The 15,359-nt window shown below is 41.1% G+C and overlaps 1 protein-coding gene across 1 annotated transcript in view; it reads right to left on the bottom strand.

Moving 5' to 3' along the window:
* The window catches only part of PLBD1 (phospholipase B domain containing 1), a 38,043-nt gene extending 23,042 nt beyond the window's left edge, over positions 1-15,001 (bottom strand). Inside the window, exons 1-3 of the mRNA XM_066550335.1 lie at positions 14,896-15,001; positions 8,247-8,466; positions 1,708-1,791 (exon numbers count right to left, since the gene is read on the bottom strand). Of these exons, the coding sequence (XP_066406432.1) occupies positions 1,708-1,791; positions 8,247-8,466; positions 14,896-14,974 (383 nt within the window). The 5' untranslated portion in view covers positions 14,975-15,001. The remainder of the gene's footprint in view (positions 1-1,707; positions 1,792-8,246; positions 8,467-14,895) is intronic.
* Between the last annotated feature and the right edge of the window lie 358 nt (positions 15,002-15,359).

The raw sequence follows: 15,359 nt of genomic DNA, 5'->3' as shown, positions 1-15,359 counted from the left end.
ATACCCTACAATCATGTGCCTCTACCAGATTTTAGTGTCAAAGAAGGAATTGAACTTCGTGTTTGTGGAGGATTTTGCTATAGCAGATTTAGTCAGTAAATGGAAACAAGTGTTTGATAGGTTGGATGAAACATTCCCTTTTAAATGTCTGTTTAAGAATAAAAATAGACTGACATTTGAAGGGCCTCCTTCTCTCCCCCAGGTTCAAGTGCAATGAGGGCTTTCTGCTGGTGGTGCTCAAACATTGCCTGAGAACCCTGTCTTTGCTCCTCTGAGTAACAGGTGGGAGGCCAAACTATTGTACCCTGTGCCAGATCCAGTCAAGAGCCAAATCACTCAGGTTTAGGGCATGAGGCAACACAAGCTGAACAGACCCTAGGGCAAGAGCCATCAACATTGTAAGGATCTCTCAGAATTCTCTCTTTTGCTGTGCAAAAAGAGCCACAAAAGAACCACAGGAAATGAGAATCAGATGCTAGCCTCTTCCATCCTCTTGTATCTATACATCCAGCACTCTGTAAAGTAGCAAATTGAGAGGACAAACCTGTAAAGGAAGCAAACTCTTCCAGCAGCATATGGTGAGAAAACCAACCAGAGTTAGCTTTCTAGAAACGACAAGATGCAAGAAGTATGTCCAAGGAAATAGGGATATGGTCAGAGCATCTAGGGCTAAGGACTTCCAAGACAACACAGCAATCCATATTACAAAACTGCTATAAAGTAAAGCAGTGATGCAGGAGTTGAGGAAAGAGGCAATAGAAAAGCAATACAAGGCCACCTAGCATTGCCCCCCTTCATCCAACAATGCATCTTGGAGAATACAGCTGCTTTGCTGTGTCATTCTAGGAAAAAACACATATATACTGATACAGCAGCTATCCCATTTTTCTCATAAGGAGGAGCACAGCAATGCTGAAAAATGATAGCAAGGGAGCACTAAGATTCTTTGTTCTATATTCTGGATAAGCTAAAAGTAATTAACTTAATATATGCACACCAATAACAGTCAGATATTCAACCCCTTATGGAAAGGGCAAGACAAGGCAAATATGGAAAAATTAGTCCCCAAAAGTGACCATTTCACACAAGTATTTGTAATGGAATAAAAACACAGGCCTAATGAGATTAAAATAATTGGTAATCATAGCTGAGTTTCCCAGTACCTGGCCTGGTTCTTCTCCTATTGTAATTTCCCCACCAGTGTAGCTGCATTATTTGAGCAGCTACACTTTTTTTTACTTTTGATTTTTACAACTAAAGTGAAAAGTGAATCACAACTTTTGTGATTAGAATAGAATTTACATTGGTGGTAGAATAAAATACTAACCTAACAGAAGAAGAAAAGGATACACAATGCTAAAAAGATTAAGGTGCTAGGAGACTACTGTTCAGTGTAATATTGAAAATATCAACTTTTCAAAAAAGGAATTTTACTAGAATGACCTTCAGAATTCATTGACATTTTCCCCACCCTTTGGCAGCAAAGGTTTTAAACATTTCTTGGAAAGAATCAGAATTAGGGAAGGGTATATGTACTTCTTCATGTATATTTAGAATTTCTTTTATTAATAATGGCATTCAATCAGAGGGAAAGGAAGTATATGCTTCCCTCAGCCCATAAGGAAGAGAAAAAAAAAAAGGTTGAAAATTCTGTCATACTCCGACTCCAAGTCTTGATTGATTTATTTTTAGCAAATAAATACATACGCCATAAAATTCTGAACTCCTCTTCGAATGGTGGGAGTCTTAATTAGCTGTGGATACATATTTGCAGCATGGTCATACATTTGCCTGAAAGAACAAGAGTAACAGGAGTTATTCCTTTGCATCTTCTGTTTACCAACCAGTTAATTAACATGCATTGACAGCAAAAGCAACACAGTCCACAAAGTTTTTCCTACTCACAGAAAACACTCCAGTGCATGACAAAGAGCAAAAGTAACACAAAAGGATTGTTAAAATGTGACTTAAAATAAATTACTTTGTCAATGTCTGCTCAAACTGCTGCACAATGGAAAGAAAATAAGCAAGAATGAGATTGAACTACTTAATAAAAAACCTGCACCTTCAGGGAATAATTGTAGGCCAGAAGCATCTTGAAAGCATTATCACATTAATTTAAGCACAACAAAAATAGTTTTCTGGAGACCTATGCTATTTGGAATCACAAGAAACACAGAAGCAAAGGTAATATAATTTGCTAATTCAGTTCATTTCACTCTTCAGAGAGAATTTCAGCATGATATCTAGCATGTTTTACTTGCCAGTAACCACGTTCCTTTCTGTTTAAGCTAAATATCTCAATTTTTAAGCATGTATAAAATGATCCTACATGTTACCACAGAAACTCCCACTCATGGCAGTCCTAAATAGATTCAGCTTCATAGAGACCAAAATTCTTGTGGCTTTTTCTGTTGTTGAATTCAGTTAGCTGTTTTATCCACATTAACTTTTAAAAACAGAAGTTGAAAAGGCTTTGTTGCTTGTTGGTTAGGGCTTTTTTGTTTGTTTTCTTGAAGTGAAGTACTTCAAGATGAAATCAACTGTTAAAAAAATGCTCAGGAGCCCAGAATTAAAGGCACCCTTCCTTTTTAGCTGAAATGTAATTGTCTGATCCAAGCCAAAATAAAACCTCAACATTTCTCTTAATGTGAGTCAAACTTAACCAACATTTTTTTCAGTCACTGATTAAATTGTAACAAAAAAAAAAGGGGGGACATCAGCAGAGAATTATTTCACTGAGGTCTGGAGTTGATAGAGATAGAATTACATCCATCATCAGTACATTTATCTTCTAGCAAGTGCTGAGAGAAAGAAAACAGCACTGAGAAAAGATACCAGCCTCAAGGAAAGCACATGCCAGCAGGGCAAAATTCCTGTAATAAAACTTGCGAGAGCAGCTTTCTCTGGGAGGGATGCAGACAGGAGTTCTTCCCAGTTTCCCTCAGGGCATAATTAAAGAATACAGATAGAGAGAATGGTTTGCTGATGACTAGAGAATCATCTACTGACCTCTTCTCCCCTCTTTCTGTCCCTTGCCCCATTCCCAGACAATTGCATGAATTTGATAGCATGATCCTGCTGCTTCTTATCTCAGTTCTGGTACCATTCTGACAATCAAATCTAATTGTCTCACACATTCAGGCAAAACAGTAATCCAGCAAAAATGTGATTTGTTTTCATTTGTAGTTTGAATTAAGTTGTGGAAGGGAGATGCTGGGACAAGAGGGGAGCATTCAACAGCTTTGCACCATTACATTTCTCGCAAAACTTCAGCAACAATTTTTAGTTCTAGAGTTTTCTGTCTCCCATGTAAAGCAAGACTACATAAATATCATAATCTACTTCCAGAAGACTGCAAGAAAATTGGAGAAACAGATCAATATTCTCCGCCCCTGCATATTCACAGAAAATTTGGCAAACAAAAATCCCAAGTAATTTTAGGAAGGGAACTAAAAACAAACATACTCTATACTAGAAATCATACAAAACATACTCTATACTGGAAATCAGAGCTCTCATGTCACTAAAGAGGAGCAAATAGCACAGGTTGGTCCATCTGGCAGATGATAATTTAGTGATTAGAGCCAGATGAGGAAGATAAAATCCAGCTGTGATACTGGCCTAACCACTGCCTAAGCCAGGATAAATGATCAGGCTTCCAACTCAACCATCAGCTCTACTCTCTATTCTGCATTCAGAGGTTATGCAGATTTTACAGCAGTAGTATCTTTAAGCTGTCATGACTGATGTAGAGACTGGGTTAGGTTAGAATTGTGACTGAAAACACCTTCTTCAATGGTTTCACTCTTATTTGCTAACAGAGGACAAACAATTCCTGGAATTGATTTTTTTTTAATGATCAAGGTTATCAAGAATTTTTCCCCCAGTTGCTCTCTTCAGTTTTGTTGGGTTTTTTTTGCTTTAACAAAGCTTCTATGTGCATGGCTTGTGTGTTTTGCAAGGGCATTATTCTCTGAATTAAATTAGATCACTACAGTAAGGCTTTGCAACTACATCTACAGCCAAACACAAGGCAATTGAAAATCTGGGACAAGAATTCCAAACCTAAAACCAGAAAAGCAGAGTCCTCCTTCTTTAAATTAGCAAGGAAGACAACAGGACTCCAGTCAGCTGAGGCTATATGAGGAAGAGTAAAATTAATGTTGCTTCAAATTTAAATGCTGTTTTTAGGCACCTGGCATGTCCCAGCTGGAACTGATTTAAAATAATGTCACAGATTTAGATGTGTTCTGCCACTAAGTAAAGTCAGGCCTCATTAACACTTCTCTGTTAGAAATGGGGAAAGGAAATTCACACCTAAGAAAGCCAGAGCAAGTACCTTGGCCAGATGATATGACTGGACTTTGCAGAAAGGTGAGAGATTTGGGATAAAAACAAGTGCTTGGATCCCCAGACACTACAGACAATAGGATTCAATTTATCCAATGTCTAACTAGGCATTTTAAAAACATATGGATACTCTCATACTCTGAATCAGGTGTCAACACTAAGAAGATGAAGCATACTCTAGAGAAGACTTACATTTCTGCCATCACTGGCAAACTGGTCTGACTATTGTTTTCTCTACCACTGACCTATACAGTTAGAGCTGAAATTAATTATGCCCCAGTAATCCAAGATAAAACAGTTCTAGCATGTTTCATATTTTGATTTTTTTTTAAATCTCATTATTTTACAGACTGTTTAGGTTCCTACTATAGGCAAGGCATATACTTTTAAGAGAGAGACTTTGTCACTCTTTTGCTTACATGCTAAAGGCCTAGCTGTGTCTGGAAACTCTCCTTCATGCCCTACGAGTAATGTGAGATCTGAGCTAGCTGAGAATTCCCAAAGGTCTCCAAACTGCAGGCCAAGTTGGACCTCCTGCTCATCCAACAGCTTCTGCAGGAAGCTGTACTTTAACATGGGTTCAGGCACCAACATTTCCATCCTATCAATGCATCACATCAGAGCTATTCCTAGCAGGACTTCTAGGATTTCTGCAAAGAGCCACCCTGGGTCTGCTTCATGGAGTCTTTACAACATATGAATGCAAGACAGCTGGAGACCATGGAGATGTTCAGACTACAGGTAGCCATGTACTAAAAAGCTCTTCAATTACCAAGCACACCCCATGTTTTCACATTGGAAGGCTGTGCCTGAACAACCTGAGGTGCTTGTACAGGTAAGTCACATAAGGGTCTTCACTGCAGCAGCTAAGTGGCTGACAATGCAAATAAAGCCTTCCCCAAAGCTAAACACGTACCTACACTCTCCCTTGTTCTTACCAAGAACTTAAAAGGGAAGCTGGAGCTGTGGACACTAATGTGTGCAAAAGTAGAACAATAGTGTGTAGAGACACCTTCTCTAAGGAGAGTTGTGATGGTGCTAGAATTTCCTTAAAACAGGCTAAATGGGCCAGGCAGTCTGATGGGAATAGAGTTACTGATTGAGAAAGGCTGTTTCCCAGTTTTACTCCAGAAGACTTGTTTAACTGTTCCACAGAAAGAACATCTGCCTGCATGTTAATGAGGATTCTCTAAATTTCTAAGCTAGATGAAGGAGAAATGGAATTCTGAGTGCAATCTTAACATCCGCAGACTCAGGGAGTTCTCACTTCTGCAATTTAAGAAATTGCAAATACAGTCTATAAAAGGATTCATTAGTTGCAGTTTGCCAAATAAAAACCCACCAAGGTCATGCAGCTAAAACCTGAAGTAGTAGGTTCTCTGTCTTATCAAGGGTCAAGAAAGTATATCACTATTTCATCTCTGTTCCTTACCTGAAACATTTTCAGAAGGTATTAGCTTCTGGAGAAGCCTTCTTTATCCAAAATAGCTTTACACAACCTGACAGAAAAAACTTGTTTGTAACTCACAGAGAGAAATGCGCTTGCACTGCAGTTACAGATTGACAGTGGGGCAAAGAAATAGCCAAAAAAATTAAACTCAGACAGTATGTATAATATTTGATACTCATTTTATTGACAGCAAGCATTTTCAGATTTTGCACTTGCCAGGAGATTTCTTGGTGGATTTTCTCAAAAAGTCTCCCCAGAAAAGGCAGACTTTGGCTACTTCTGATTTTGCATCTTAACCCACTCTTGCACTTAATCTCCTTTCAAACAGCTGAATTTCCCATTTTGCTTAAAAGCCTAAGTCTCAAACCATACTTTTCCATATTAATACAAACCCTCAACTTCACTTCTGCTCATTACTAGTTCTGCTACATCCACTTCTTTACAAAGAGCCACTCAGTGCTGGAGCTTTTAGCCCTAGAGTAACAGCAGCCAGGGCTAGGAACCAGCCTCAGTAAGCACATAACCTGCAGAAGGCAAAAGCCTTGAGCAGAACAACTTGGATAACTTCATTTCTGTGAATCTTCACTCAACACACATGGAAAAAAAAAAAGGGAGAAAACCTCCTTCCTCCAAAAGTTAGCCTAGAATAAGACATCAGATAAATCCCTGCAGACACTGTTTCAGATTCAAACCACATAAAAAGGAGCAGACACATACTTAAGTTTGTTTCAAACCCAGGAAGACACATAAATCTACTGTGGAGGCAGAAGAGGAAAGGGTGTGAGTTGTTCCTACTAAAGCACTACTTGCCATCTAATTGAGCTTAGCATGGACTGGGCTATGACAAAACTTAAGCTTAATCACCTATTGATTAACACACCTAGGTAAAGCCTTAGGAAAAAAACCTGTTGAACAATACCCAATTTTAACAATATTCTAGATGTAATGCTAGCATTCCCCAGATTTAGGGATAGTTTACATAAACTGGCCAAACAGGGCAAGGCAGTAACTTCTCACACCAAATAACAGATCTCTCATGAGCTTAATTCCCTTTCCTGTCTGGAGTACAGGTTGTGTACTATGAATTTTAGGACTCCTTCACTCCCTCAGAAGTGTTTTGTTATTGACAAATATTACTTTATTGAATTTCCTTTATACACTTCCAGAGACCTAGGTGCCTCACCAGTAAAACCTACTAGAGAACCACATTATCATATGCCCAGAGAACTATCCATAAATATTAACTGATCTTAAAATATCTTACTAATTAAATGAATATAATCTTGTCCAGCAGCTGTATCTGACAAATGTTCAGCAGACAACCTTCCCTTGCTGGCCTGTGCAACACAGACTATGGGTATTTATTTCAGTAGTCCAAAAGCAAAACTGGTGAAGCCAAAAAGTCAAGTCACAGCAGCCATTGCAAACTCCTCCCAGCATCAGAATTTTGGCATTTTTCTCTTCCTATGAATATGTTGATAGAGCAAAAGATGGAGCTTGTTCAACAACAAGCCACGTGTCATGTTCTTAGCTGTATCACTAACTATAGAGAATCACAGAATCACTTAGAAGATTGGAAAAGACCCTTAAGTCAAACCTAGCACCGCCATCTGCTATCAGGCAATATTTCATAATATCACTCTGTCTTCCAACTTAGCCACAGAAAGAACAAAGTTTGATTAATTTTTTTGGTTGGCTATTTTTTGGGGTTTTGGATTTTTCTGTTTGTTTTATTTTAGGAAAAAAACCCTGCACTGGATTCGTAACAAGTATAAAATTCTCTCACTTTTCATAGATGTGCGCTGTGGGAAAGGCTCAGTTCCTCAGGGCTTTCAGGAGAACACTAACCCTTCTAGACACACCCCAGTCTGCCTTCAGGCCTATAGTTTTTGGGGTTTTGTTGTTGTTGTTTTGTTTTGGGTTTTTTTTAAGTTGGCCAAGACAACTCCCCATGCTGTGAAGTTTCAGTATCTGCTCTCCGGCAGTTTCTTGACATTATCTGCTGAAAAACATCCTTAAGGAAGCCCTGCAGACCTTGCTAGCAACATTTCTCCCTGCCTGAGCTGCTCTCAACTGCCTTATCAGCCACCAAACTACAAGCTGGGGAAATAACCACACTTTTTGCTACTCCTTATGCACTTCCTTACACTTACATTATTTTGTGATTACATTACTTAAGCAGTAATACAGATACAATACCCATCTATCCCACCAAGGTGTTGGGAGATGCTGCAGGATGAGAAGCGGAGGGCACATCCTGATCCCATAATGAAGAAGCTATACTTTGTACCTACTACTAATTATAAGAATACCACACAGATGCAAAATGTATCATTAGTTTAAAAGGAAAGGAATTTAGGACAATGAAAGCAACCAAAAAACCTCACAAGTACAGAAATCCCCTGGAAGTGCCATGAATTGAGTTGCTTCCTGAGGTACTTACGGAGCTGTGAGATAGCCTTCCAAGAAGCCAGCAACATACATAATATCTTCATTGCTTAAGGTCTGCGAGCCATAGCCTGCTCTGATCTCCAGGACTCCCCAGCCTGTTTTCTGTAGACTGTTGTTGTAGAAGCCATAAGCATCTCCACTCCTGTCCAGCATATTCCTGACCTGAAGTATTTTTTCAGCTTTATTCCAGTACACAGTTGCATAGCGGAGTTCTGTGGTGGAGAAGAAAGGAGACAAGGGAAACAAATATAAGAAGTGTTTACTATGCAATACTGAAATGTCAAGACAGTATTTTGGCAATTTAAAAAGTTAATTTCACAGCTTTCCATCAGGTTTAGTTCTACTACAGAGATCAACGCTAATGCTAATATACTGAAAAAGGGCATGAGGACTAACTGGAGTTTTACAAGAGCTCACAGCTAAACATTCTCATGTTATTTTTCTGGAAGTTTTCTACAACTTGTTCAGTGTACAGCTCCAGCATAGCAGAGTGTTGACATGAATCTCTGAGAAGTATTTCCTTACCTGGTCCAGAAGACAAGCTATACAAATCTTATTAAAAGCAACTTTAGAAGACAGCATGCCTTAGGAATTGCAAAGGATTATAAACTACTGTTGACTTAATTTTCCACCTAAAGATTCAAAAACTTCTAAAAGCTTTCTACACAGACCAGATGACATAACAGAAGCAGTAGGACACAGTGGATCACAAACTTAAAGACAAAAGCACAGCAGGTATGCAATCCTTTACAAGGTACACAGTGTTTATCATGCATCTGAAATAGAATTGATCCCAAGCATGATACAAACAGGAAGGAGGGGAATAGACTTCTCAGAGTTCCATTTGGACTGCTGTTTTAAAAAACATTCTTGATTACTTGTGTTTTAATCCTGCAAAGCTGAAGAACAAAGAGCAAGGTAAACTGCTTTCTGAAAAAAAAAAAAAAACAAACCAAACCACCAAACAAACAACATCAAAAAAATCCCACACGCTACAATTCTAATTGACTTCTCTCTAAGAGGGGCTGTGATTACATCAGCTCTCTATGCATGACTGATCAAATCACTACTACATCACTGTGGGAAGACTTTAAAAATTGTATGTCAGAGGTCCAAGAATCATTTGAAAAGTTTTAAGGGATAAATTCATAAACAGTCCTTCTGAATGACTGCACAGTCCTCTGGCATTTCACCAGCAAACTTGCTGAGGGAACACTGCCCCATCACTCAGGTCATCAAGGAAGATGCTGACCAGTATCAACCCCTGGCACAGACCACTTGTTACCAGCCTCCAGCTAGGCTTTGGACCACTCTGCACTAGGTCAGTCTTCATGACGTACTAGAGATACTTCTCATGGGAACAGCAAATGCATTGGCAGAACCAGAATCTTAGTAGTGAAAGAACTTTGCTTTTTCCACATTCTATGAAAAGAAGTTGTTACATGAGTCTATTCAGAGATGAAGTAATTCAGGGACTTGGAACACAGTGTTTAAAAACACGTTTTTCATCTGCCAGGTACTGAGGCTATTTAGATTAAAAGTAAACATGGGAATCACTCAGACTGAAAAATCTGTGAACTGAAGAGCAGGCTTGATAAGGGTCATCACTCATGAAAGCCAAAGACCACCTTACAAAGCTAAAGCTTATATACCAAAAAAGTTAGGGCAAAGGAAGTTCTGTGAGGGGGTGATGCAAGGGGTCAGAGCAGAACTCTGTCTGTCCAGCAGTAAATGGGAGGCCTGATTCCAACCAAGAAGCCCATTGCAGGGCAGAGGAAAGACTACTTGCACAGTGAACAAAGATGTTGAGGAACAGATAAAAAGAGAAAGAACAAACTAAGGCAAACCATGACCATCTTTCCATCTCTTCAGGAGGCTGTGGAGAGGTGGCTGGAATTCAAAGGGAATCAGGGCAGCTGGGTATTGCTATTAGCACCTGCAAACTAAATAGTGATGTCAGACTACCTATTAGACCTATACAGAAGCTGTGTCTGCCTAAAGCAAAAGAGCTGTTGCTTTCCTTTGGAAAAGAAAGTTGATGCCAAAGCCAGACAGACCCATCTGACACAGGTACTTGCACAGTGGGCTGGGTTCCTTTGTTTTATGCTCTGCCAGAGCATGAACGCACAGAGCTATTTTCAAAAGTCCAAACAAATTTTTGAATTACCCTTGGAGTCTGCCCTGTCCCAGACATGACATGTCCCTTCCCTACATGACAAATTTAATCTGAAGAAAACCAGGACTCAAAGCCAATGAGAGAGAAGGGGAAACATCAAATCACAGGAGAACTTGCAACAAACCTTGAGAGGCCTTTAAAGGAATAGCATCAAGGTAGCTGTTACAGTTTAACAACAGTGCTGCAAACCACTATTTCCCATTACGGTTTTTTCTTTTGATTGACTCATTTCAGCTTGCAGCTGGAGTTAAAACTACAAGCTTATAAACCTGTCTACACTACTATGTAATCAAAGCATTTAGTACCACCTAATTGGTACAATTTTATTCTTATTCATCTAAACAAGCAGGACTGCCTTTGCCAAGAAAACCATCCAGAAGTATAATATGGAATACAGATATACAAGAAACATGTGCACATTTTCAAACAATTCTGTTTTAATTCTGAAGAAAACAGGAGCCTTCCTATTGAATAACATTTATATTTGAATTTGAATATTACATTTATTTTTGGAGGGTGAGAGAGGAGCCCTAGCACCTCTTATCCCAGCAGTGATATTGGTCAATTTTTGCATATAAAGCAATTGCAATGTCTCCATGAACATACAACTCATCCTTTCATCACCAAAGTTAAGACCTCCAAATGTTCAGCCTGCTAGAACTCCAACAAATCAGAGACTGTGATAATCTCTAACTATTCCACAACAGTGTTGCTTAGAATAACCTCAGTAACACACCAAAGCACGCACTATCTACGGCAATGAACAAGTCAAAATCCTGGGGGATGGGGTGGGCCAGTGGAATCATCCTTCCCCTCCATGAGCCAGCCAGGAGAACTGCACAGCATCAGCAATGCAGAATTTCACCACAACGACCAGTGGGGTGGGAGAGAGATATGCAGAAGTGCAATGACAGAATAAGCCTGGAAAAAAGAGTTTCTTCTCCTTTCTGCAGGAAAGGGGGACTGGGAGGAGCCTTCCTTCAAGCTGCCTCCTTTTAAAGATACATCAACCCTTTTCCCAAATATAGATCCAGAAACAGAGACTACAGCTGGGAGAGTGCTGGAATTTCTACAGCAAGTGAGAAATATCAGCTTTCTGTCAAATTTATTCTCTAAATAATGGGAAAGGGGTATTCAGCCAGGAAAATAGGAGGTGGTAGCGGTCCCTTTGGGTTTTAAGCTGAAACACCAAATCTGTTCTCTGCCTTTTGGGCTCAGTACAGGCATTTCAAAAGTTATGTTAAAACAGTATATTGTCTTTTACTTGGTGGCAGCTGGAGAGTAGAAATACATACATGTGCATTAGAATATGAAACAAGCAATTAAAGGAAATACTAAGATAGAGGACTGGCATGAGATGAAACACAAGGAAAGCAGATGGTGAAGACATGAAGGAATAGCAGCAATCTGCAATAAAAAAACCAGAATTGACAGAGAAGATGAAAAATGAAAGAAAAGCAGTATGGAGATGGCCCAAGACAATCTAACAAGCACACTACTAGTAATATTTATTAGATAAATTAGAGCCAAAAAGTAACACCTAGCATGCATTAAGAACAGTAAGAATGCAGTAAGATTTATTTGGCAATATGCAACAGTTGTTTTTCCTTAGGCTTTCCCAGCTATAAGTTGTTTTTAAAACATATATATATATCAAGTTAGGTTATTGGACTTTATAATTAGAGAAATGAGTAAAGCTCTTTTTCTTGCTGGATGAAAGAACTACAAGGTCTGGGGGTGAGAAATAATATTCGTATTTTTCCTTAGTCTGCCAAGCAAGCCAACTCACAAGCAATGGAACACTGGTTGGTTCACACGTAACAAGCTAAATTAACAATTGTGAGCATCTCCTACTAATATGAAAAATTAGTAGTTAAGGAAACCAGTAGTTAACTACTAATTTTTATCTGTGGCTTTCCAAATGTGAAGCTATTTTTTGTAGAGGTGTTCTTCACAGATTCTGCCCATAAACTTTCCACTAAATAGGGAAGATAGCGCTCTCCTGTTTCACCAAAAACTAGTTTTGCATCACTTCAAAATACAAAAAAATTTAGAACAAAATTGCACATTTGATTTCAGTATACCTACCCTCACCTACAACTAATGTTCAGTAGTAAAGATTATATTATCACAGTATAGCATTTAAATATTTAAGGTCAACCATAATAAGGGTGTTTCTGTTCAATGTTTTAATTTGAAAGACCTTGACCTATTTTTCCATTAAAAATTTTATAGAATCATAGAATGTTAAAGTTTGGAAGGGATCTTAAAAATCACTTAGTTCCAACCTCCCTGCCATAGGCCTCATCACCTTTCACTAGTCCAGGTTGCTCAGGGCCCCATCCAACCTGCCCTTGAACATTTCCAGGGATGGGGCATCCACAACTTACTTGGGCAGCCTGTGCCAGTGCCTCAGCACCCTCATGGTAAAGAATTTCTTCCTGTAACTAATCTCAATCTGCCCTCCTTCCGTCTAAAACCACTACCCCTTCTTCTGTCACTACCTGCTCGTATAAAAAGTCCATTTTCCTCCTTTTTATAATCCCCCTCTAGGTACTGGAAGGCTGCAGTGAGGTCTCTCCAGGATGAACAACCCCAGTTCCCTCAGTCTGCCTTTGCAGGAGAGGTGCTCCATCCCTCTGACCATCTTTGTGACACTCCTCTGACCCTGCCTATCCATGTGTTTATTTTTTTAGAAGCAGCATTTAAACTATTTTTGAAAGGCTGTATAAGTCTAAACAAGGGAGATTTCAATATATGGTTATGACTGGAATCGATTACAAAACAAAAATATTTCAGGGCTTCTTTAGAGATTAGCTTAAACCCCACAAGAAATTAACAAAGTCCAGTAATTTTCAATTAAAGGAGAAAATGCTTTCTTGATCTGCCTGAAAATAAGCTATTTGTGTTTTCTACTCTACTGGCCTTAATTAATCCTATTTCCTCATGCATTTCGGGTCTAAGTAATTTTTCAATTTGCTTCCAACAGGCCTGTCCTTTGAAGCTTAATGCCTTGATTTGTGCTTACATCAGTGAAAATATTCAAATGTGACCTATCAATTAAGAGTTTCAGTCTTGTATGGTTATCATGTTCACAAGGATACTTACTAGTAAAGCTCAGCAAATTTGCCAAAACAGTTATAGGTACCTAGTATAGGTCACCCAGAGGAAACAAAACCAGCCATTCAACAAGTAGCTTCACTAATGTCAGAGCACCTCAATTTAAGTCATATTAAAGAACGTTCTCTAGAAACATTTTCCAAAGTGTATGATGAATAATCTTCAAGGCATTCAAAGTGCTAAAGAACAATGAACCAATTTTAAAAAACCCAAACAACGGAATCTAGACAATTCACAATGTTGAAAGCCATTTACTCTATTAAATAGCCTAAAGGCATTTCTATTTGCTCCTTTGTAGCTTTCCTAGTAACTCAATTATGATGCTAGAAATCAGTTGGGCATTAGATGAAACTACTTCATAGCCTAAACTTCCTTTCATTTCCTCTAGATAATTTACAGCTGACCCTTCCTTTCCTCTTCCTAACTGAAGTTTTTGCCGATCCAGGTAAAGTTTTGAAAGTATGTCTGCAAGATGAGATAGGACTGCCCACAAAATGATATGCTTATAATATTTTGCACATGTTGAAACAACTATTACGTGAATTTCCCCTTGGTTTGTGGCACTTCATACATTAACTGGGAAATTCCTGGAAGATAAGCACCAAATCCAGCCTTTAAAACCTTCAGAATTTATTGAAAGCAGCACAAGAGCGAGATACTCTGTCCCTGCCCGAGGCAGCGTGGTTGGAACAAGATGATCCTTAAGGTGCCTTCCAACTCAAACCATTCTGGGATTCCGTATGAGCGCTGAAGCACAGACCATGACCTGTACCCCACAAGGCAGCACTAAAACTCTGCTAGTCACAAGTTGCAGCACGCTGTAGGCCACAGCACCACAACGAAGTCTTCATCCCGAACGATTCCCGTGCCTGCATATGACATTAAAAACCAGCTCGGCTGGGAGCTCAAGGCAATTTACCACCTGTTGGATCCTCAGTTTAAATCCCCTCGCCCCTTCTGGGAACTGGGAGGATGTTTAGAGAGCGCCGGCACCGAACACCCACGAGGCAGCACGGCCGCGCCGGCCCGGCCGCCGGGCACGAGGTGCTCGCGGAGCAGCCACTGAGGGAGCGGAGCCAGCCCGGCCTGCGGGGTCCCGCCGTGGCGGCGGCCTCGCACCCGCGTCCCAGGCAGCACGGGGCGGATGCACGGCTGCCACGGGCGGGGCGCGGAGCCCGGCGGTACCCCAGGAGAGCTGCAGCCTCCGCCGCAGCCGAGCCCGGGCCGGGCTACCCTCCCGACTGCCTGGAAACACTCGCGGGGCAGCCCCTGTGGCTCCTGTCGTCCCCCCCACCACGGCGAGGGGGCTCTGGCCGGCCGCCCCCCGCGCCCCCACTCGCCTCACCTGCGCGGCCGCCCACCGCCGCCCACAGGAGGACGAGCGCCCAGCAGCAGCGGCACACGCTGCCGCCCGCACGGGCCATGCCGCCGCTCCCCCGCGACTCCTCCGAGCGCCGGGAGGCGGCGGGACTTTAAGAAGTTCCCTCGCTCAGGGCAGGTCTCGCCGCTGCCCCCGCCTCCTCCGGCGCCCGCCCCGGCAGCGGCGGCCCGTGCTGGAGGTGGCCCTGCCGGGGACGGTTGTTCCCCGCGCCGGCCGCCGGGATGTGCCCCGGGAGCGGCGGAATCTTTCCTGCTCCGATACGGGTTTGGAGATCCCAAGGCCTGGCTGAGGTGTGGGAATCACCCCTGGCCGAGGTCTGGCGTCGCAGGGTAGTGAAGGCGGGTCCCCAGGCAGGTGCCTGTGGCGCCCCTGGACTTCCCGAGGGTGATTAACCTTGAAGGGGCGAAAGCAAGAGGAGTTGGGCGATG

This window comes from Molothrus aeneus, chromosome 5 (genome assembly GCF_037042795.1).
Source record: "Molothrus aeneus isolate 106 chromosome 5, BPBGC_Maene_1.0, whole genome shotgun sequence".
Taxonomy (NCBI): Eukaryota; Metazoa; Chordata; class Aves; order Passeriformes; family Icteridae; genus Molothrus; species Molothrus aeneus.
This window is presented reverse-complemented; position numbering and strand designations above follow the sequence as displayed.